The sequence below is a fragment of the Furipterus horrens genome, unplaced genomic scaffold (assembly GCF_987537825.1).
Source record: "Furipterus horrens unplaced genomic scaffold, mFurHor1.1.pri manual_scaffold_6, whole genome shotgun sequence".
Lineage (NCBI taxonomy): Eukaryota > Metazoa > Chordata > Mammalia > Chiroptera > Furipteridae > Furipterus > Furipterus horrens.
Genome location: NW_028327176.1, coordinates 18,733,975 through 18,757,089, shown reverse-complemented (window position 1 = coordinate 18,757,089; position 23,115 = coordinate 18,733,975). Strand labels below are relative to the sequence as shown.

Sequence of the window (23,115 nt, the reverse complement as noted above, 5' to 3'; positions counted from 1 at the left end):
CTGTGACAACAGCTTCCAACACTTTGGAATCAAGTTTTTTGGACGACCCTCTTTTGGCTTGTTTTTCAAATTGAAATCCCCACTTCGGAAATGGGAAAACCACCTCCTGCAACTTCTTTCAGTCACTGCATTGTCCCCATAAGCGCTCTGAATAATCTTTGCTGCTGTACTTGCATTGGCACCTTTATGAAACTCATAGAGTAAAACATTTCTAATGTGGTCTTCAGATTGGGTCGAACATGGGTGCAAATATTGCAGATGATTATGAACAATACTTCAATAATCTGAAAAAATAAGGTATAAATTAGCCACTGTGACATCAAAAAATTATACAAAGAGGCACAAATTTAACAAATACTATCTAAAGTTTTCTTTTAAAAAAGTTGGACATTACTTTGGCACCAACCAACCAAAGTTGTTCACAGTAAAGATTAGCAGTAACTGTTTGATTGTTGTCTAACAGTTCATAACGGACAGTTCCTTCCATATCCCACCATACACTCAACATGATCTTCTTTGGATGAAGTCCTCCTCTTGGTAATAAAGGAAGGTGAGACAAAAGGGTGTACAACAGCAGGTGGGAAGAGGAGGCTAACGCGGAAGGAGGAAAGCTAGGTCAGAGAAAGGATGAGAGGTAAAGAGGCACAAAATGAAGGAGGAGGGTAGCCAAGGAAGTCTGGGTGCTGAATTAAAAAAAAAGAAAAGAAGAAGAAGAAGAAGTAAATAATGAATAAAGTTGGAGAACGACAGGGCGGAGAATAAGGAAGAGTAAGAACGTGTCTGGGTATTTAGAGCTCAGGAACATCTCCAGTGGCACCACCTGTGGAGCCTGACTCATGGGCTGGCGGAGCTGGAGGAGGGAATCTTGCAGGAGAAGCCCCAGATGTTAGCCTGAACCTGGCCAGCTTCGGGGGTCCCGGGGAGGACCGGCAGGGTCACTACTCACTGCCTCAATCTGTGCATCCACACCCGCGCTCAGCGGACTTGACTGGCAGAGGACAGAGTCCCCGGGGCACACCTGGAGATCCGAAGAAAAGCTGCTAAGGAAGGAATTAGGGCCGGGGAGAGGCTGGTACCTGACTGGGGGTGTGGTGGTGCAGAGGGAGCACTGATGCTGAGCGCCGCGAAGGAGTGCGCAGTGCCAACTCAGAGGCGCTGGCAGAGGCGGGAAGTGCGAGGTGAAGAGCCCGGTGTCGAAGGAAGGGGGCAGGGTTGGACGGGAGCGGGCGGGGCCCGAAAGAGCGTGGGGAACTAGAGGGGTTAGGGATGTCCTGGCTTGGGGTGCTTCGAGGGTAGGGGCTGCGGGACTACCCCGCAGAGGATGTGTGTGCAGGTGTGGGAGAACATTCCTCGCTAAATCATGCCTGTTGTTTCTCTCTTCGTTTCCCCGCTCCAGCAGTTGCAGCTTCAGAGGTTGATGGGTGAGGAATAAGTTTACGAAGGGCAGTCTAAGGGGGGAGACCAGTGGCAGGCAGTGAAGAGAGCGGCCGCTTGGGTGGAAGCGCGGATATGAGCTGGTCAAAGGCTCCCCAGGACACATTTTTTGGACCAACAAATGCCTTCGTCCCTGCTCCCATCCTGCCTGCCTCCCGAAGCGCCAGCCCCGAGAAAGGGGCACTGATGCTGAGCAGACAGGGCTGGCCGCGCCCACGTGGGAGGTAGGATGGAAGGCGGGAGCCAAAGCTAAAGGGGCGGACACAGAGAGGTGTCTTGCGCTCCATAAAGGGGCGGCAGGGGCCCCCTCTCCTCTACACTGGCAGCGGCCACTGGCGGAGAAGACAACACCATGCCCGTTCACTGCCAGGAGAGCCCGGTGCTGGCGGGCAGCGCCACTTTGGCCGCTCTGGGAGCCCTGGTACTGTACTTAGGGGAGCCCTCCAGCTACGGGAAGTACACAGGGAGTCTGACGGTGGCTACCCACCTGCCCGCCCGCGCCGCCTGGTTCCTGCAGGAGCTGCCCTCCTTCGCAGTCCCCGCGGGGATGCTAGTCGGTCAGCCCCGCGCTCTCTTGGGCCCGCCTGCGACTGTGCTTCTGGGACTCTTTTGCGCACATTACTTCCACAGGTAGCGTTTTCCCTCTGCGGGCGGGCGTGCGGTGCATAGCCAGCCTCAGGGTGTCCAGGAGCGCACCGTGCACCAGAACTGCCGAGGGGCTGTGGCGACAGCGGCCAGGCGGGCAAGAGTTGGGCTCACAGAGAGCACCTGTGTGGGGTGGGGCAGCTAGATGGACAGGGGCCAGTGGAGAGGAGTTCGCGCCGGGTTCCAGTCGAAATCCTCTGGCTCCTCTGGGGAAGGAGGTTGAGCGGGGTGGGAGGGGAGCGGAAAACTCAGGCTGGGCAGAGCTTTTGACAGGGATGTTCTCTCCAACTCCTCGAGGTCCAGTGTCGCCAATAGGTCTAACCCCTTTTTCCTTTCCTTTCCTTTCCTTTCCTTTCCTTTCCTTTCCTTTCCTTTCCTTTCCTTTCCTTTCCTTTCTTCTCCTCTCCTCTCTCCCTCTCCCTCCCTCTCTTCTTCCCTCCCTCCCTCTATATCAGCCTCCCTTCCTCCCTATCCCTCTCTTTTCTTTGCAGGGTAGGGTCAGGCTGCTTTAAGGATCCTGCTAAATAAGTGTTGACACCTCCAGAAGGAAACAGCTCAGAGGGACCGATGAACTTAATCTTTGAGAGTCTGAGGAGGGAAGTAGGCAGAGCCAGACCTGGACTTTAGTTGTGGGAGAGCAATGATGGAAACCCACTGACCTGAACAGTGAGAGCCCCACTTCTTAGGCTCCACCAAAAGGGACCACTTACCACCTACTAATCTGCCTTTCCAGTTCCCTGGGACTTAAGTGTGAATGGGTTGAAGTTAACTTAGAGCTCAAATGTTCATTAAGTTAGAATTTTCACGTTAAGATCAAGTTTGCCTCATGGTCTAAGAAAGACAGTCAGGAAAGAAACCAAGGGCTTTTAGGATTCAAATCACTGCTAACCTCCAAAAAAGAGGAAGAGGAAGGGGGGACACTATTAAATTGCCTGCTGTGCCCAATCATTTAGCATCTATTGTCTCATCCAACCCTATTATAACCTTGTGAGATATGCATGTATTTATTTATTTTAAATTATATTTTATTGATTATGCTATTATAGTTGTCTCAATATTCCTCCCATTATCCCACTCCACCCAGCACCCCCACTCTCTCAGGCATATCCATGGGTCATGCATATATGTTTTTTGGCTACTCTATTCACTATGCTGTACTTTATGTTCCCATGACTATTCTGTAACTACCTATTTGTACTTCTTAATCCCTTTACTTTTTTTGCCCATCCCACCAACCCCCCTTTCATCTGATAACCATCAAAATGTTCTCTGTATATATGATTCTGTTTCTGTTCTGCTTGTTTATTTTGTTTTTTTAGATTCAATTGTTGATTGATATGTATTTATTGCCATTTATTGTTCATATTTTTTGATCTTCTTAAAGGAGACCCTTAACATTTCATGTAATAATGTCTTGGTGATGGTGAACTACTTAGGCTTTTTATTGTCTGGGAAGTTCTTTTTCTGTTCTTTGATTCTAAATGATAGCTTTGCTGGGTAGAGCAATCTTGGTTGTAGGTCATTGCTTTTCATCACTTTGAATACTCCTTGCCAGCCCATTCTTGCCTGCCAAGTTTCTTTTGAGAAATCAGCCAGTAGTCTTATGGGGGCTCCCTTGTAGGCAATGAACTGCTTTGGTCTTGCAGCTTTTAAGGTTCTCTTTATCTTTAATATTTGGCATTTTAATTATAATGTGTCTTGGAGTGGGCCTCTTTGCATCGATCTTGTTTGGGACTCTCTCTACTTCCTGGACTTGCATGTCTATTACCTTCACCAAATTAAGGAAGTTTTTTAAAAATTATTTTTTCAAATAGGTCTCCAATTTCTTTCTCTTTCTCTTCTCCTTTTGGCACCCCTATGATACAAATGTTGGTATGCTTAAAGTTGTCCCAGATGCTCCTTATGCTATCCTCATTTTTTTCTATTCTTTTTTTCTTCTTGATGTTTTGCTTCCTTATATTCCTATTGCTGATTTGACTTTCAACTTCGTCCACTCCACTATTGACTCCCTGTAAATTGTTGTCTATTTCAAATAGTGTATCCTTCGTTTCTGACTGCATTTCTTTTATACTTCTGAGGTCCTCACTAAGTTCCTTGAGCACCCTTATAACCAGTGTTTTGAACTCTGCATCTGATAGATTGCTTGTCTCCATTTTGTTTAGTTCTTTTTCTGGAGTTTTGTTCTTTCATTTGGGTCATGTTTCTTTGTCTTCTCATTTTGGCAACCTCCCTGTGTTTGTTCTCTATGTATTTGGTAGAACTGCTATGACTCCCTGGCTTGGTAGAGTGGCCTAATGTAGTAGGTGTCCTGTGGGGTCTAGTGGCATAGTCCCCCCACCCCACCATCACCCAAACTGGGTACTCAAGGTGCACCCACTGTGTAGGCTGTGTATATCTTCCTCATGTAGTTGAGCCTTGATTGCTGTTGGCAGGTCAACAGGAGGGCTTTACTCAGGCTGATCTGCTGCAAGAACTGGCTGTGACCACTGACCACCAACCTCCAACCGCCGTGGAGGATCAGCTGTGCAGGTGCCCACTCTACAGAGCAGGGCTCTGGTGCCTGCTAGTCTGCCCTTTGACTGTGTCACTTGTGGAGGTGACTAGGTGGTGGTGCTATGACATGGTCTGTAGCTGTCCACTGGGTTTGCCAATTTTGGGTCTTCCTAGGAGTTGCAGGTCAAGGTCATCCGCAACCTATGTTCTGTCTGGGGCCACCTGATATAAGCTATAAAGCAATCGCAAATGGCTGCTACCTGTGCTGAGTGTGAAGGTTTCCAGAGAGGCCAAGCTGTGAACCAGGATCAGCTGCTGCTAGTGCCAGGTCTAGGAAAATCTGAAGCATGAACCAAGATGAACCATTCATATGGAAAAGCCCCCGGAAACAACTTGGGTGGGTCTGAAAGTTGGGTGGGGTGGAGTGTCAGGGAATCACCGGGGTGAGGCAAACAGTGTGAGCCAGGTTGATGGATTCTCAGATATGGCATTCACCTTTCAGCTCTGTGGTGGTGGGGCTCAGAAAAGGAACAATGGCCTCTGCCAGCACTTATGTCTGGGAAAAAGCTGTCCCCTAGCACTTATTCTGTTGCCAGACACTTCAGCTCCTCCCTCTTTGCCTCTGTTGCCTTTCAAGCTGCTGCCCCAGTGCTGGAACTCAGAGCAAGTGAGTCCGAGTAAGTCTGTGTGCAGGCCCTTTAAGAGGAACTGCCAGGGATTACAGCAGTTTCTGTCTTCCACAGCCTCAATCCCTGATGGTTTTTACAGTAGAAGTTATGGAAACTTATTTTACTGGCACTGGAACCCTGGGCTGGGGTGCCTGGTGTGGGGCTGGGATCCCTTGCTCCCAAGATATCCCTCCCAATTTTATCCACCACATGTTGATGTGGGACCAGCCCACACCTCCACTCCCCCTACGAGTCACGATGTAGTTCCTTCTTTAGTTCCACAGTTGTAGGACTCACATTCAGCTCAATTTCTGGAGGTTCTGAATGATGGTGGTTCTGTAGTTTAGTTGTAATTTTGATGTGGTTGTGCGAGGAGGTGAGCTGTGTTTACTGAGGCTACCATCCTAGCTTTTCTTGAGATATGCACTTATAGATGAAGAAAGTGAGGCAGAATAAGGTTAAATGACTGAATGAAGACGATACAGCTTGTGCCCAGTCAGATTCAACTGAGCAACTCCATAGTTCAAGACCCTTTCTTTCCTTTCCTTTTATTTTTCCTGTTTTTCTTTTCTTTTAATTCTCACCTGAGGTCATTTTTATTGATTTTAGAGAGAGAGGAAGGGAGGGAGAGAGGGAGAGAGAGAGAGAGGGAGAGAGAGAGAGAGAGAGAGAGAGAGAGAGAGAGAGAGAGAGAGAGAGAGAGAGAGAGAGAGATCAATTGCCTCCCATAGGTGCCCCAACCAGGATTGAACTAGACCTAAGTGTGTGTCCTGACCAAGAATCAAACCTGCTCCACCCTACCAGGGCTCAAGACCTTTTCAGCATGATAGGCAGGCAGAGACTCTATGCAGGGAGAAAACAGGGTCCATGGACAGTGGAAGATTGCCAAACCAGGTCAATAACTTGAACACAGTCACAGCCTTATATTTGAGTAGAGAATTTTGAGGATCCAAAGATCAATGAAATCTAGACTAGAAGTCAGGGTAAAGAATGTCTCTGGAAGCTGAAAGGCATAATCCCCTCTCTCTCCATTTCAGGAGAAAGAAATACAGAGAAACTAATTTCAATCTATTTTTACCTATAATCCTTTCTTATCCTCTGGATCTTTTTTATTGGTCAATTCCTACTCCTTTAAAAGAAGCATCTTTGCTGCATTTGATTTATTGATAATAGCCATTCTGGCAGGGTTGAGGTTATATTTCATTGAGGTTTTAATTTCAGTTGCCCTGATGATTAGTGATATGAGTATCTTTTCATAAGTCTATTGGCCAACTCTGAATTTGTTGTTTCTAAGACATGAAGATGTGATGTTTGTTCACCTTTCCCCTTGTGTAAACTCTTTCTTTGACGCCACTGTAGTATTGGATCTGTTATCATTTTGAGTGCTTACAGGTATTCTGCTCTGTGCTAAACACTCTAAATATATTGTCTACTAATCCTCATATTAACCCACTTAGGTAGGCACCAATGTCACCCCCACTTGGCAGGTTGGAAACTGAGGCAAGCAAAGGTTATACAGTAACTTGAGAGCCAGGTTCAGACCCAGAGAGTTTGCAAACAGAATTCAGGCTCTTAGTTACCACGATAAACTATTTTATATTTGTACTTTGCAGGCTTGTCCTTGCCTTTTAAAAACTATATTGAGGCTTAATTTTTTTTACTGCTAAAAATAATGAATGTTAGTAAAGAAAAAATGGAAAATACAAGAAGTAAATAAACATCCATAATTTCAACACCTAAGTATATCAATTGTTAGTTTTAGAACATTTCCATCAAGGCCTTTAAAAAAAATAATTCTTTAATTACAGTTGACATACAATATTATATTCATTTCATGTATATGACAAATGATTAGATATTTATATCTTACCAAGTGATCACCCCTATCAGTCTAGTACCCGTCTGACACCATACATAGTTAACAATACTATTGACTGTATTCCTATGTTATTTTACATCCCTGTGACTATTTTTATAATTGGCAATTTCTATTTCTTAACCCCTTTAATCTTTAAAAAACTTATATTTATTTTTTAATTACAGTTGACATTCAATACTATATAAGTTTCAGATGTACAGCATAGTGGCTAGGCATATAACTTACAACTTGGCACTAATAACCACCTGGCACTGTGCATAATTATGACAATATTGTTGACTGTATTTCCTATGTTGTACTTTACATTCCCATGACTATTTTGTAATTAGCAATTTGTGCTTCTTAATCCCTTTACCTTTTTCACCCAGCTTCCTAACCTCCCTCCCATCTGGTGACTATCACTTGTTCTTTGTATCGATGAGTTTGTTTGTTTTGTTTGTTTGTTTACTTTGTGTTGAGATTCCACATATAAGTAAAAATACATGATATATGTTTTTTTCTGATTTATTTCACTTAGCATAATACCCTCTAGGTCCATCCATCCTGTCACAAATGGTAAGATTTCATTTTTTTAAGTGGCTGAGTAATATTCCATTGTATATGTGTTAAAGTTATACTATGCTGTACACTTGAAACTTACATAGTATTGAAAGTCTAGTGCAATTTAAAAATGAAACTAAATTAAAAAAAATCAGGGTGTCTTGGTTTCCTGCAGCCCTTTGTCTTTCTTAGACAAATTCCCCACTGGTTTCCCAGCCAGATGTTATGGGGCCTCCTCTTCCTGGCACTGGTGTTCAGGGCTGGGAACCTAGTGTGAGGCTGGGACTCCTTGCTCCTTAGAAAGCATCTCTGCACCCAAAATATCCCTCCTGATTCTTAACCACCTCACTGTGGGTGTGGGACCTGCCTCTTCCATGTCTCTGCCCCCGCCCCCACCAGTCTCATTGTGGTTTCTTCTTCTTTCTTTTTTAAAAAAATTAATTAATTAGTTTGTTTATTTTATTTTTAGAGAGGGGGAAAGGAGAAAGAGAGGGAGAGAAATATCACTGTGCGGTTGCCTCTCACTTGCACCCCCAACTGGAGACCTGACCTGCAACCTAGTTATGTGCCCTGACTGGGAATTGAACCAGCAACACTTGGCTCACAGGCCGGCGCTCAATCCACTGAGCCACAGCAGCCAGGGCTGGTTTCTTCTTTATATCCTTAGTTATAGGACTTCTGTTCAGCTAGTCTTCAGGTGGTTCTCTGCTATGGCTGTTTTCTAATTTAGTTGTAATTTTGATGTGATGTGATGTAATGTGAGAGGAGGCAAGCACAGAGTTTACCTACTCTACCATCTTGACTTGCAGTCAAGGGTTTTATTTTTCTTAGTAGATTTTTACACTTGTTATAGTTATACTTGTTATGTTGACTATATAGGGGCTTTTCTTCTGTCTGATTACCTAAAATTTTTAATGAAGTATTTTCACACATTGTAGAGTCTTTGGAAATGTCATCTAAATGGATGCTTGTGATGGCATCTCATGTAAAAATGATAATTTACTTATCCATTAATTTATAGTTGGACATTTAATATCCTTCCCCCCACCCTTTTTTTTTTTTTTGATGTGGAAAGGAGGAGCTAGGTTAAATAAAGCTGTGATGCACATGTTTGCATCTACATTATTCTCAGAACTTAGTACTGTATACTTGGTCAACTTTCCCAGAAGTGACTCAAAAGTCTATGAGCACTTTTGCTTTGAGCCTTAAGGAGTCGTGTGGCTTGATAGTGAGGGTACATGAGGAAAAAGCATCAGGCTGCTTTGGCTTTACCCTGTCCTGCGCATAGCCATGACATAGAGAATAAGATAGAGGGACAAGATCTCAGGAAGAAGGTTGACTCCGGTGTGGGTTGGACTCTTTTGCAAAATGTCCCCCAGGGACTGTTCAGAACAGTAATTTGCCCAGGTGGAAAGAAGTTAAAACTCTTTGCACCTTTGTCCATTCGAGGGTAACACACTAGAATGTAAATTCCAAAAGGGAAAAGGATTGTTGTCTCATTTTTTTTTAATGGCTGTGTCATCAGTATACAGAAACCTGCTCTCAGGTAATTGGTACTAAAATTTGTTGAATGCGTGAATGATCTCTACTTCTGACATCAGTACAGGCAGTTAGAACTGTGGGAGAGCCGGCGATTACTTAGAAATCATTATTGTTGAGACTTCATAAGCTAGGTCAACTCAGATAACTCCCGTCCCTTTGGAATCCATTGTTGCAGATGTTTGGATGGTTTAATCACATGAAAATAACTGTTGAATAAGCATGTTGCCTAATCTCACTGCCAAGATTGTTTGAAGTTAGAGTTAGCTCATCTCTCATTGACCTTGACAACAGCCCTGGAACAAACTTTGCCCAACTCTCTCCGACTGTCTTCATTTTCCTAAGGAGCCTTGGTGTCCCATGCGATGGCTATCACATTACCTATGCCTCTAGCAGCTAATGTCATATTCAAGCCTTGGATGTGACCTCGCTGGAATGCACACATTAGAGTCCGTTTGCGTTTGGAGAGATCTTTTCTGGGATTTAGATGCTGAAACAAATGATATTTTCTAATCAGCACCCCCTTCCCCCACATGGCTCTACTGGTCCCTTCATTCTCCAGCAGCATGAATTCTTCCTCATCCTTCAAGACTCAGATCAGGCACCACTTCCTCCGGGAAGCCTTCCCTGGGGCCCCTCTCCTCTGTAAATCCAGCTGTGATTCTGTTCCTTGGCCTTTCATAGCAGTCAGCATGCCCTTCCATGAGGCACTTCACACACTGGACCATAATAGTCTGTTTTAAGGAAATTTCATTCTCATCTATCCAACCTCCTCATTTTACAGAAGCAAAGCACCAAGAGGTTTAGTCAGTTGGGGCAAAGAGGGGACTGGAACTTGAAGCTTCTGATGTGCCCTGCCAGTGTTTCTCCAATCTCATAAGGGTTGCAGATGTCTCAAATATTTAGAGGTAGTCAAACATCACAAAGATAATTACTCATTGGCTGAGAATCAGATAATGATTAATACCTACACTGGAAATCATCCACACAAGTTCTGCCTCTTGCAGATTGAGAAAGAAGAAAGACCCAGGCAGGGTAAGTCCCATTTTTGTGGTCACTTAATTATGTGTTAAGGACATTCATGAGACATAATTTGGATCGATTAAGATGACTCGAAGGGTTCCTTAGAATGGGAGAGGGTCAGAAAATGTTTTTGTAAAAAGCCAAATAGTAACCATCTTAGGGTTTGCAGCCGTATAGTTTCCATTGTAACTACTAAAATTGGCTGTTATAGCATGAAAGAAAACACAGTCAATATGTAAACAAATGGGCATAGTTGTGTTCCCATAAAACTTTGTTTACAAAAACAGGCAGTGAGCTCTATTTGGCCTGTAGGCTGTATATTGCTAGCCCTTCCTCAAGAAAACCATAAATGACATAGCTTTATATTCAGTGCCCTGATAATTCTATAATAACATTTTGTTATATTCTATAGCAAAGAAGTGGGCATGTTTTAGAAGATTTCTGCTACATTTAAGTAGGATTTCAGTAATAAATACAATTTTCTGAGACTTCATGGGTTCCAGGGCCTTTATTTGAAGGCTTGTGGGAAATAGTAGAAGGCCAGGAATTTACATGGTAAATGGGGTGACATCATAAGCCTATCTAAAAAATATCAAGCTGTGTTTGCCAAAAATGTAAACAGGCTTTAGAGATCTTGACTGTTTCCCTTTTACAACATTGAAGAAATGATCAAATTTTTGTCCATTTAAAATCTAACTTAATGTCACTTAAAAAGATCAGACAAGATAAGGAAACAGTGACCCAAGCTGGCAAAACGATGTGTACAAAGTCACATGGGAGAAAGGAGCAGAGTTCGTAAGGGCTTGAACCCCGGTCTCATGATTCTTCATCAGAGTTCCAACCATTCAGAACTGTGCTAAGTCCTTTGGGAGACACACAAGAAGAGCTCCAGGAGGAAGGCAGGAAGGAACCATCCTTGTGTGTCTATCACTCTTTCTGGTGTGAAAGTTGGGTGGCAGAAAGGTCAGGCCCCAAACAGGTAGGAAAAAGCAAACTGAGGGAGATATGGACCTGAGGGGAACCACAGCCAAGCCACCGAGGTCTCTGGTGCCTGTCTAGGTGTGAGTGTGTGCATGGAATAGAGGGCGGATGAGTGAGTGGGTTTTGAGGGAACCCAATTAATGTCATACCTCTTCCCCACCCAAGTTCAGAGTCAACTGAGAGAGAGACCTAGGAATCAGACAATTAGAGACAGATGACCCCCCTTACTAGTGGTGAAGCTGGTTTGGGATAAAACGTGGATTACCTTTTGGATCATGTGGGCCTCCTAACACTGTACCTCAAAAATATTCACCAACAACCATGGCTGAACAACCATGGACTTTTCCAAGTGGAGCCCGTTCTGAAAAGACAGCAGAATGAGAGAAGGGCTGAGCTGTATCTTTGAGAGGTCATGCTTTCAGATTTACCAATCAAATAATTCACTTCTCCTTCCCAGGGGAGGAGTGGGTGAGAGACTATGAGTGGAAAGGCCAAGAAGGATGCTTTAAAGAAGAGCCCTCAGCTGGCAGAAGGGGGACATGAATGTATTCTGTTATTAGACAGAATACAAACATTGTCTACTTATTGATTTTTGTCAGACCCTGGCACCTTGGTTCTGGCAAGTCTCTATTTTGCTTTTTGACTCCCTGCCATGTATGGCAATGGGGAAACATCAAAGTGGACTCAAGTTGCTTATAAAGTTACTATGCTCAACCCAGGGGACTTTAATGAGAGTCAGCTCAGCATAGGAGCTCTCAATTTTAGAACCCTCTGAACTGGGGCCAACAATGCCATTTGCCTTACATTTGGTTATGGAAGGGGTATAAGAGAAGGGGAAACCAATATTTATTGAGGTCTGAGTGTTCCGGGAATTATGTTACATGTTTTACATTGGTTATTTTATTTTGTCCTCAGGGCAATCACTATTACTAATCCTGTTTCACAAGTGACTGTACTCTATCTGATTGCTGTGACTGGTAGGAGTGAGTGCGAGTGATATGCAAGCACTCGAGCTGGTCTGCAAAAGATGCTCTATTCCCAGATTTGTGGGTGGGAATGTCAGGTTCTGTCTGGAAAAGGAGCCTACTTGGTGACCAATGACTAAAAATTGCCTTCCATGTACTTTGTTTTTGAAAACCTCTCTTCTTTTTAATTTCCAAATATTTTTTGCATCTATGCCACAATATCCAGTTATACTATCCAAGTCTTAAATCAGCCTCTGGGCCATTTTCAAGATTCTTTTATTATACTTGCTTCATGTTGTCAAGACTGATCCTAGAAGTTACTGTGAAGAAAATGTGACAGTTTGCTTTTGACATTTTCCCCATCTGACCATGAAACATCCCAACATCCATTTCTGTGTGCAGTTTCTATTGTTATTTTTTTGTATGTTTTATTGATCATGCTGTTACAGTGTCCCAATTTCTTTTCCCTTTGCTCCCCTCCACCCAGTAGCCCCCCTCCCTCCAGCAATCCTCCATCCTTAGTCTATGTCCATGGGTTGTGCATAAAGCTCTTCTCAACATCCCCCTGTCTATTCCTCACCCTCCTACTTTGCTTCTTAATTCCTGCACCATCTCCCTTCCTCTCCCCCTGCCCTCTCCCACCTGCCCTCCCCCAACATGCTCCCCATACCTATGATTCTGTTCCCACTCTAGTTGTCTGCTTAGTTGACCTTTGTTCCGTTCCCTAGCTTCTGTTGTTGATAGTTGTGATACAGTTTTCATTTTTTAAAATTTAATTTTATTGTTTTTCTATTACAGTTGTCCTATATTTCCCCCATTTCTCCCCCACACCTAGCCCACACCTTCTCCCAGAGTCATTACCCACCTCGTTGTCCATGTCCATGGGTTGTTTATATTAGTTCCTTTACTAGACCCTTCCCCTATTTATCACTTCTCTCCTCCCACCCCGATAACTGTTTTTCTGTTCCTTGTTCAATTTTGTTCATTTGTTTGTGTTGTTCCTTAGTCTTCTGTATTAGGTGATATCATATGGTATTTTTCATTCAGTGCTTGGCTTATTTCACTAAGCATAATTCTCTCTAGTTCCATCCATGTTGTCGCAAATGGTAGAAGTTTCTTCTTTCTTCCTGCTGCATAGTATTCCATTGTGTAAATGTACCACAGTTTTTTAATCCACTCATCTACAGATGGGCACCTAGGCTGTTTCCAGCACTTAGCTATTGTAAACAGCACTGCTATGAACATAGGGGTGCATAGGTTATTTTGAATTGAGGTTTCAGAATTTTTTGTCTAAATTCCTAGCAGTGAAATCACTGGTTCAAAAGGCAGTTTCATTTTTAATTTTTTGAGGTAATTCCATACTGTTTTCCATAGTGGCTGCACCAGTCTGCATTCCCACCAACAGTGCAGTAGGGTTCCCGTTTCTCCACATCCTCGCCAGCACTTGTTGTTTGTTGATTTGTTGATGATGGCCATTCTGACTGGTGCAAAATGGTATCTCATTGTGGTTTTTATTTGCATCTCTCTGATGGCTAGTGATATTGAGCACTCTTTTATATGTCTATGGAGCCTCTGTATATTCTCCTTGGAGCAGTGTTTGTTCAGGTACTTTGCCCATTTTTTACATGGGCTGTTTGTCTTCTTGGTGTTGAGATGTGTAAGTTCTTTATATGTTTTAGAGATCAACCCATTGTCTGAGATATCTATGGCAAATATATTACCCCTTATGGTGGGTTCCCTTTTCATCTTGCTGATGTTTTCTTTTGCTGAGCAGAAACTCTTTAGTTTGATGTAGTCCCATTTATTTATTCTTTCCTTTATTTCCCTTGTCTTAGGAGATGTATTGGTAAAAATATTGCTACGTGGGATATCTGACATTTTCCTGCCTATGTTTTCCTCTAGGGCATTTATGGTGTCATGGCTTACATTTATGTCTTTGACCCATCTTGAGTTTATTCTGGTGTGTGGTGTAAGTTGGTGGTCTAGTTTCATTTTTTTGCACATCCCTGTTCAGTTCTCCCAGCATCATTTGTTGAAGAGGCTCTTCTCACTCCATTTTATGTTCCTTCCACCTTTGTCGAATACTAGTTTACTATAGAGACCTGGGTTTATTTCTGGGCTCTCTATTCTGTTCCATTGATCTATATGTCTGTTCTTATGCCAGTACCAGGCTGTCTTGACCACAGTGGCTTTGTAGTATAGTTATTTGTCAGGTATTGTGATTCCTCCTACTATGTTCTTCTGTCTCAAGATTGCTGTGGCTATTCAGGGTCTATTTTGGTTCCATATAAATTTTTGAAGTGTTTGTTCTAGGTCTGTGAAATACATTGCTGGTATTTTAATAGGGATTGCATTGCATCTATAAATTGCTTTGGGTAGTATGGACATTTTAATGATGTTGATTCTTCCCATCCATGAACATGGTATATGTTTCCATTTATTTGTATCTTCCTTAATTTCTTCCTTCAGAGATATGTAGTTTTCTGACTACAGGTCTTTTATTCTTTGGTTAAGTTTATTCCTAGGTACTTAATTTTTCTCATTGCTATAGTAAATGGGATTTTTTTTTTTAGTTTCTATCTTTAACATTTTATTGTTGGTATATAGAAATGCCTTCAATTTCTGAATATTGACTTTGTACCCTTATATTTTGCCAAATTCACTTACTATATTGAATAATTTATTAGTGGAGTCTATAGGGTTTCCTATGTACACTATCATGTCATCTGCAAATAATGACAGTTTTATTTTCTCTTTTCCAATTTGGATGCCTTTTATTTCTTTTTCTTGTCTGATTGCTGTGGCTAGAACCTCTAAGACTATGTTGAATAGGAGTGGAGAAAGTGGACATCCTCATCTGGTTCCCGATCTCAGGGGGAATGCTTTCAGTTTTTGTCCATTGGGTATGATGTTGGCTTCAGGTTTCTCATATATAGTCTTTATTATGTTGAGACATGCTCCCTGTATTCTCATTTTGCTGAGTATTTCATCATAAATGGGTATTGTACTTTATCAAATGCTTTTTCAGCATCTATGGATATGATCATGTGGTTTTTGTCTTTTATTTTGTTTATGTGGTGTATTACATTTATTGATTTGTGACTATTAAACCATCCTTGCATCCATGGGATGAATTCCACTTGATCGTGAGGTATAATCTTTTTAATGTGTTGCTGGATCCTGTTTGCCAATATTTTGTTAAGGATTTTAGCATCTATGTTCATCAGCAATATTGGCCTGTAGTTTTCTTTCTTTGTTGTGTCTTGACCTTGTTTTGGAATTAGGGTAATACTGGCTTCATAAAAAGAGTTTGGGGTTTTCCCTCTTCTTGGATTTTTGGGAATAGTTTGAAAAGGGTAGATGTTTTGTATAATTCACCCATGAAGCCATCCAGTCCAGGGATTTTGTGTGCCAGGAGTTTTTTATTACAATTTCAATTTCATTCTTTGTTATCAGTCTGTTCAGGCTTTCTGCTTCTTCTTGATTCAGTTTTGGAAGTTTATGTTTCTAGAAATTTGTCCATTTCATTTAGATTTTCATGTTTCTTGCCATACTGTTGTTTGCAGTAATTTCTTACAACCCTTTGTATTTCTTTGATATCGGTAGTGATTCTCCTCTTTCATTTCTGATTTTGTTTATTTGAGTCCTCTCTCTTTTTTTCTTGATGAGCCTGGCTAAGGGCTTGTCAATTTTGTTTATTTTTTCTAAGAATCACCTCCTATTCTTATTGATTTTTAAAAATTGTTTGTTTAGTCTCTATGTCATTTAATTCTGCTCTGATCTTGATGATTTTCTACCTTCTACTCACCCTGGGCTTTGTTTGTTGTTGTTGTTCTGGTTCTTATAGATGTAGGGTTAGATATTTTATTCAGGATTCTTCTATCCTTTTTAGGTAGGCCTGTATTGCTATGAACTTTCCTCACAGGACTGCTTTTGCTATGTCCCATAAGTTTTGCGCTGTTGTGTACTCATTATCATTAGTTTCCAGAAACTTCTTGATTTCTTCCTTGATGTTGTTGTTAGCCCATTCATTATTTAATAGCAAGTTATTCATTCTCCATGAGTTTGAAGGTCTTTGAGTTTTTTCCTTGAGGTTGATTTCTAGTTTCAAGGCATTGTGATCTGAGAAAATGCCTGATATAATTTCAATGTCCTTGAATTTGTTGAGGCTTGTTTTGTGTCCTATCATGTGGTCTATCTTTGAAAATGTCCCATGTGCATTAGAAAATAATGTATATTTTGCTTCTTTGGGGTGAAAAGTTCTATATATATATCAATTAAGTCCATTTGATCTAGAGTGTCATTCAATGCCTCAATATCCTTGGTGTTTCTTTGCTTTGAAGATCTGTCTATCATTGATAATGGGGTGTTAAAATCCTCTACTATGAGTGTGTTGCTGTTGGTATCCTTCTTGTAGTCTTACTATTTTCCTTATATATTTGGGTGCTCCTATGTTGGGTGCATATATGTTTACCAGGGTTTTATCTTCTTGATGTATTGTTCCCTTAAGTATTATGAAATGTACTTATTTGTCTCTTTTCATGGCCTTTGCTGTGAAATCTGTTTTGTCTAAGTATTGCTACCGCAGCTTTTTTTTCATGTCCATTTGCCTGGAGTATTTGTTTCCGTCCTTCACTTTCAGTCTTTGTAAATCTTTTGTTTTGAGGTGTGTCTCTTGTAGACAACATATATGTGGGTCATGTTTTCATATCCATTCTGCTACCCTATGTCTTTTGATTGACGCATTTAATCCATTTACATAAGGTTATTATTGACAGGTACTTATTTATTTCCCTTTGTACCTGTGTTCCTCTCCCACTCTTTTTCTTCTTTTTCTTAAAGCATTCTCTTTAGCGTCTCTTGCAATGCTGGTTTGGTGGAGATGTATGTATTCTTTTAGTCTTTGTCTGGAAAACTCCTTATTTTACCTTCCATTTTGAAGGAGAGCCTTGCTGGGTAGAGTAGTCTTTGTTGTCGTCATCGGCAGCCGTCCGTCTCGAGAGACGATGGTGTAGCTTCTTAAGAGTCTATCTGCACCGCCGAGAATGGCTGTGCAGTCCGACTCGGGAGTGACATGGTATCTGTCTCCTCCCGTGTTGAATCGACATCTTGTGATGACGCTGAAGCTACAGAGCCTGGGCAGGGTAATATGGAGGGTCTGCTGTTGCCCATGCAGCAGACCCCCCCTCTCTTCGCAGCTGAAGGGTCCAAGGGAAAGACGGAGTCGATACAGCTTGGGTTCAGGTGCGCCGCAGGAGTTGCCGGTGTTGACTACAACGTCAAACCGCCTTAGGGACTCCGGCTCCGGATTTTCTGTCGGGGTTTACTCCCTTAGCCTTTCCCCTGAAGAGGTATGCCGCAAGGCAGCGGAGGTTTTTTGGAGTCAGAGTTTTCCTTCTCTGATGTACCCTGACTGGAAGATCGAACCAGCGACACTTAGCTCGCAGGCCGACGCTCAATCCACTGAGCTAAACCAGCCAGGGCAGTCTTTGTTGTAGGTCTTTGTTTTTCATTGCTTCAAATATTTTTTGCCATTTCCTTCTGGCTTGTAATGTTTCTTTTGGGAAATCAGTTGATAGCCTTATTGTAGCTCCCTTGTATGTTATTTGTTGTTTCTGTCTTGCTACTTTTAGGGTTCTCTCTTTGTCTTTGAATGTTGCTATTTTAATTTTGATGTGTCTTGGAGTGGGCCTTCTTGGGTTAATCTTTATTGGGACCCTCTGTGCTTCCTGGACTTACATGACTTTTTCTCTCACCATGTTAGGAAAATTTTCTGTTATTTCTTTTTCAATCAGGTTTTCTATCCCTTGCTCTTCTTCTTGCCTTCTTGTATCCCTATGATTCTAATGTTGTGTCATCTCATGTTGTCCTGCAGGTCTCTTAAACCTCTTCATTCTTTTTTATTTTTATTTTTCATTTTGCTGCATTGTTTGGGATTCTTTTTCTACATTGTCCTCTAACTCATTGATCCAATCCTCTGCTTTGTTTAGCCTGCTTTTGATCGATTCTACTGTGTCCTTCAGTTCAGAAATTGTATTCTTCATTTCTTCCTGGTTCTTATTGATAGTTTCTATGTCCTTTCTTATGCTTGTGTAGTTCTCAGTAAGTTTCTTGTAGCTTCTCTTGAGTTCTTGGTAGTTTTCCTGGAGTTTGTTGTAGTTTCCTCTGTTTGTCAAGTTCACTGAGTTTCCTTATAACCATTCTTTTGAATTTTATGTCTGATAGTTGGCTTATGTCTGTTCCATCTATCTCTCTTTCTGGGGATTCCTCTTTTCCTTTCATTGGGAGATTGTTTCTGTGTCTCCCCATATAGTATGCTTCTTGTTTGTTTCTGTTTCTTGGATTTGTATGCTTTGATACCCACTTTTGTGTTATGAGATTCTGTATAGGAGACCTGGGGGATTCAGTGGTGCAGTCTATTTGATCTCCTGAGCTTGATTCTCTTGGGATGCCCTTTATGTCATTTGTTTAAGCCGTCTGGTTATATTTTGTTACTCTTTGGTAGAACCTTCCCTCTGGCTAGTTGATTGAGAGTTACTCTGCCCACCTTGTCTTGAGTTCTTTTGTGGAGATGCTGTTAAAACATAAACACACAACCCAGGCAAGAAACCCCCACCATCAAAAATATCCCCCATGCACAACCACACTATCATTAGCAAATGAGCCAGTATTAATATAGATGTAAAGAAGTTAAGACTATTACACTATATGAAAAACTGATAAGAGTTGTTTTAACTGATAGACGGTTTTTGAGAGAGAAGATGGTAGAATAATGGTAGTAGCAAGTAGGGTTAAGGCTTTGCAAGACAGTAAGTAGTATTTAACCCTGGCTGGTTTGGCTCAGTGGATTGAGCGTCGGCCTGCGAGCTAAGTGTCGCTGGTTCGATCTTCCAGTCAGGGCACATCAGAGAAGGAAAACTCTGATTCCAAAAAACCTCCACTGCCTTGCGGCATACCTCTTCAGGGGAAAGGCTAAGGGAGTAAACCCCGACAGAAAATCCAGAGCCGGAGTCCCTAAGGCGGTTTGACGTTGTAGTCAACACCGGCAACTCCTGCGGCACACCTGAAGCCAAGCTGTATTGACTCCGTCTTTCCCTTGGACCCTTCAGCTGCGAAGAGAGGGGGGGTCTGCTGCATGGGCAACAGCAGACCCTCCATATCACCCTGCCCAGGCTCTGTAGCTTCAGCTTCACTGGAGAGGACACTCCAGCGTCATCGCAAGATGTCGATTCAACACGGGAGGAGACAGATACCGTGTCACTCCCGAGTCGGACTGCACAGCCATTCTCGGCGGTGCAGATAGACTCTTAAGAAGCTACACCATCGTCTCTCGAGACGGACGGCTGCCGACAGAGGTAGTATTTACATTGTATGTTGAAAAAGGAAGGAAGAATGAAGAATGAAGTAAGAATGTGGCATTGTATAGTATTAGGTTTATATAACAGTTATATGCTATATATTTTGTGTGAGAGGGAGGATAAACAAAACATAAAAACAAACAAAAAAATTAAAGATGAAGAATAGGAGGGAAAGAGGGGAGAAAACGGATTAAAGAAATATTTTTTTCTCCAGTACAACCTTTGGGCACTGTCCTTCTTTTTCTGGATCTGCCCGTGGTCAAAATTCCATGATTTCAAATCTTCTTTTCTGGCTGTCTGGCTGTGAGAGAATCTAGCTGGATTCTGGGGCAGCTATATTCTCACTGGTGGGCCTGCTGCCGCTCCCTGCTGTGAGCCTCACTGAGTTGGGTCTCTCCCCACTTGTCCTGCGGCACCCTCCATCAATCCTCAGGCTTGTCTAGCAATACTGTTCTGCTGGCAAGCCAGTGTGCAAGCTCCTAGTCCCTGCCCAGCCTTAGGTCCTGTCTCCGCTCCTTCTCCAAAAAAGCCTCTGTGTTACCTCCCAGCTGCAGCACTGGGCTGCATCCATCCCTGGCTAGCAGCACCTTATTGTGTGCCTGTGAGTACAGCTTGCCTGTCTGGGGTCCCTACTGAGTCTGTGTTTCCACTGCAGCTTTCCTGTATGGGCCCTTCTCCATGGCTCAGTTCTTCTCTTTTGTTTGGTGGAGCAGTGATGCACACACCGGGGCGCAGGGTTGCCAGTCCAGGGTTGTTAGCCCAGGGAGTTCCCACCTAGACTCAGTTCATACGGTTTCTCACAGTTGGGCTGTTCACTGTCTTCCACGCCTCTGGCTGTTTCAACAAAACCTTGATGACTCCCTCCAGGACTTTGCTGGTCCTAGCGCCTATGGGAGGGAGCAGTTTCTAAGCAAATCCTGGCTAATGGGCTGGTCTGCAGCTGCCCCTTTCAGGTGTGGTGCAGGAGAGGCATAGGGTTGGGGGGCCCAGCGACTCTGTCTTGAGAGCGTGGGCAAGCTTTCTGCCTTCTTTCATGCCGCTCCCACACTCCCTTCCCTGTTCACGCTATCTGAAATCTGCACTCATTCACTCCTCTCCATGTTTGTACTCCAAGTTCTTCTGCAATGGGAGCAAGCAGACAACACTGCTACCTACTCTGCTGCCATCTTCTCTCTCCTCCTGTTTTCATTTTAATGTTCATAGTTTTGATATCCTTTTTCTTAAATAAGTCCCTTTAACATTTTGTATAATAATGGCTTGGTGATGATGAACTCCTTCAGCTTTTCATCGCTTTGAATATTTCCTGCCAGTCCCTTCTTGCCTGCAAAGTTTCTTTGAGAGATCAGCTGACAGTCTTATAGGTACTTCTTTGTAAGTAATTCTCCTCTTCTCTCTTGCTGCTTCTAAGATTCTCTCTTTATCCTTAACCATTGGCATTTTGATTATGATGTGTCTTGATGTGGTCCTCCCTGGGTCTAGTTTGTTTGGGACTCTGTGCTTCCTGGACCCAAATGTCCATTTCCTTCCCCAAATTAGGGAAGTTTTCCTTCATTATTTTTTCACATAATTTTTCAATTTCTTGCTCTCCCTCTTCACCTTCTGGCAACCCTATGATTCTGATGTTGGCACGTTTATAGCTGTCCCAGAGTTCCTAAGCCTCTTCTCATTTTTTCTAATTCTCATTTCGTCCTTCTGTACTGGTTGATTGTTTGTTTCTTCATTATGTTCCAATTTGTTGATTTGAACCCCAGTTTCCTTTTCTCCACTACTTGTTTCATATGGATTTTCCTTAATTTCAGCCAGGATAGCCTTCATTCTCTCCCCATCCTGTTTGATCTTTGTTGTTAGAGTGGTAAGCATCCTAATCACCAATGCCTTAAACTGTGCTTCTGTTAAGTTATCTATCTTCTTATCTGTTAGGCATGCTATCTGCTCATTGCTTAGTTGTGCCGCTGGGATCTTGATCGGCCCCCACTTCTGGGTCGTACTTCTCTGTCTCCTCATCTTCCTGTGTTTGCCTCTGTGATTTGGGCAAAGGCTGTCCCACCTCTTATGTTCTAGGGGGCAGAGCCTTAGGTATTCGTCAGTACAAGGCAACCTGTTTCACCACGTTGTAGCGCTGTATGTGGGGGAGGGTCAGAGAGGGAACAATGCTGCTTGCTCAGCACTTTCCCCTTTTCCAGGCACTTCTCCCACTTTTCTGGCACCTCTCAAGCCATTTCCCTGCCTGTCATCCCCAGAGTGGGTGGGTCTGCAGGTGTTCTAGGACCGTGGGGGCCCTTTAAACAATCGGACTCTGCTGAGAGACCAGCAGTTTCTTCCTCCACGCCAACTCCCATGGCATTGCACAGTCAGAAGCAATGAGGCTTGATTTCCCCTGGTTCTGGGACTGTGATTTGTGGGGTCTGGTCAGGAGCTGGGAACACTCCCCAGGTGTCCCTCCTGACTTTTTAAAATGTGTGACTGCACTTTCCACTGGCTTGCTGCAACCGCCGCCGCTGCAGCCACCACACCACGTCCTCTCTGCCCTGGCTCCACCCCTCCTACTTGTCTGGATGAATATTTCTTCTTTATATCTTTGTTTATTGGACTTCCTTGCAGCTATATTCATAGCTTGACTTCACCTGGGAATCTCCAAGCCCAGTACAGGTAGCAGTCATCTCAGATTGCTTTATAGGTCAAGCATGGTGGTCAAGAGCAAAACATGGGTGGAGGCTGACCTTGGCCTGCACCACCCAGGAAACCCCAGAGTCTTCACACCCAGTGGACAGCTACAGACCACATTGGAGCACCAGCATCTGTCCCTGCATAGCTGATCACCCACAGAGGGTGAAAGTTGGTGGTAAGTGATCACAGCAAGTCCTTGCAACTGACTGGCCTGGGTAAGTCCCTTCCGTTGACCTGCCAACAGCAACCAAAACTCAACTGCAAGAGGAGGGTGTACTCATCCCACAAAGAGTGTGCACATTGAGTACCAGGCTAGGGTATAGGGGAGGCTGTGCCACTGGACCCTACAGGACACTTACTATGTTAGGCCATACTACCAAGACACAGAGTCAAAGCAGCTCTACCTATTATATAGAAACAAACACAGGGAGGCTGCCAAAACAAGGAGACAAAGAAACATGGCTTAAATGAAAGAAAAGATCAAAACTCCAGAAAAAGAGCTAAAAAAAATGGAGAAAAGCAATCTATCAGATGCTGAGTTTAAAACACTGGTTATAAGGATGCTCAAGGAACTTAGTGAGGACCTCAACAGCATAAAAAAGATCCAGTCAGAAATGAAGAATACACTAAGTGAAATGAAGAACAATTTAAAGGGAAACAACAATAGAGTGGATGAAGCTGAGAATCAAATCAATAGTATGAAACATAAGGAAGCAAAAAACAACCAATCAGAACAACAAAAAGAAAAAAGAATTAAAAAAAAAAACGAGGATAGTATAAGCAGCCTGTGGAACAATTTCAAGCATTTCAACATTTTTTTTTGGTAGGAGTTCCTGAGGGAGAAGAGAAAGAGCAAGAAATTGGAAACCTATTTGAAAAAATAATGAAAGAAAACCTCCCTAATTTGGTGAAGGAAATAGACA

General features: G+C 42.9%; 1 protein-coding gene across 1 annotated transcript in view; it reads left to right on the top strand.

Annotated features, from left to right (window-relative positions):
• The first annotated feature begins 1,766 nt into the window (after positions 1–1,766).
• SRD5A2 (steroid 5 alpha-reductase 2) overlaps positions 1,767–23,115 on the top strand; it is a 65,788-nt gene continuing 44,439 nt past the window's right edge. Inside the window, exon 1 of the mRNA XM_090280206.1 lies at positions 1,767–2,064. Within this exon, the coding sequence (XP_090136332.1) occupies positions 1,787–2,064 (278 nt within the window). The 5' untranslated portion in view covers positions 1,767–1,786. The remainder of the gene's footprint in view (positions 2,065–23,115) is intronic.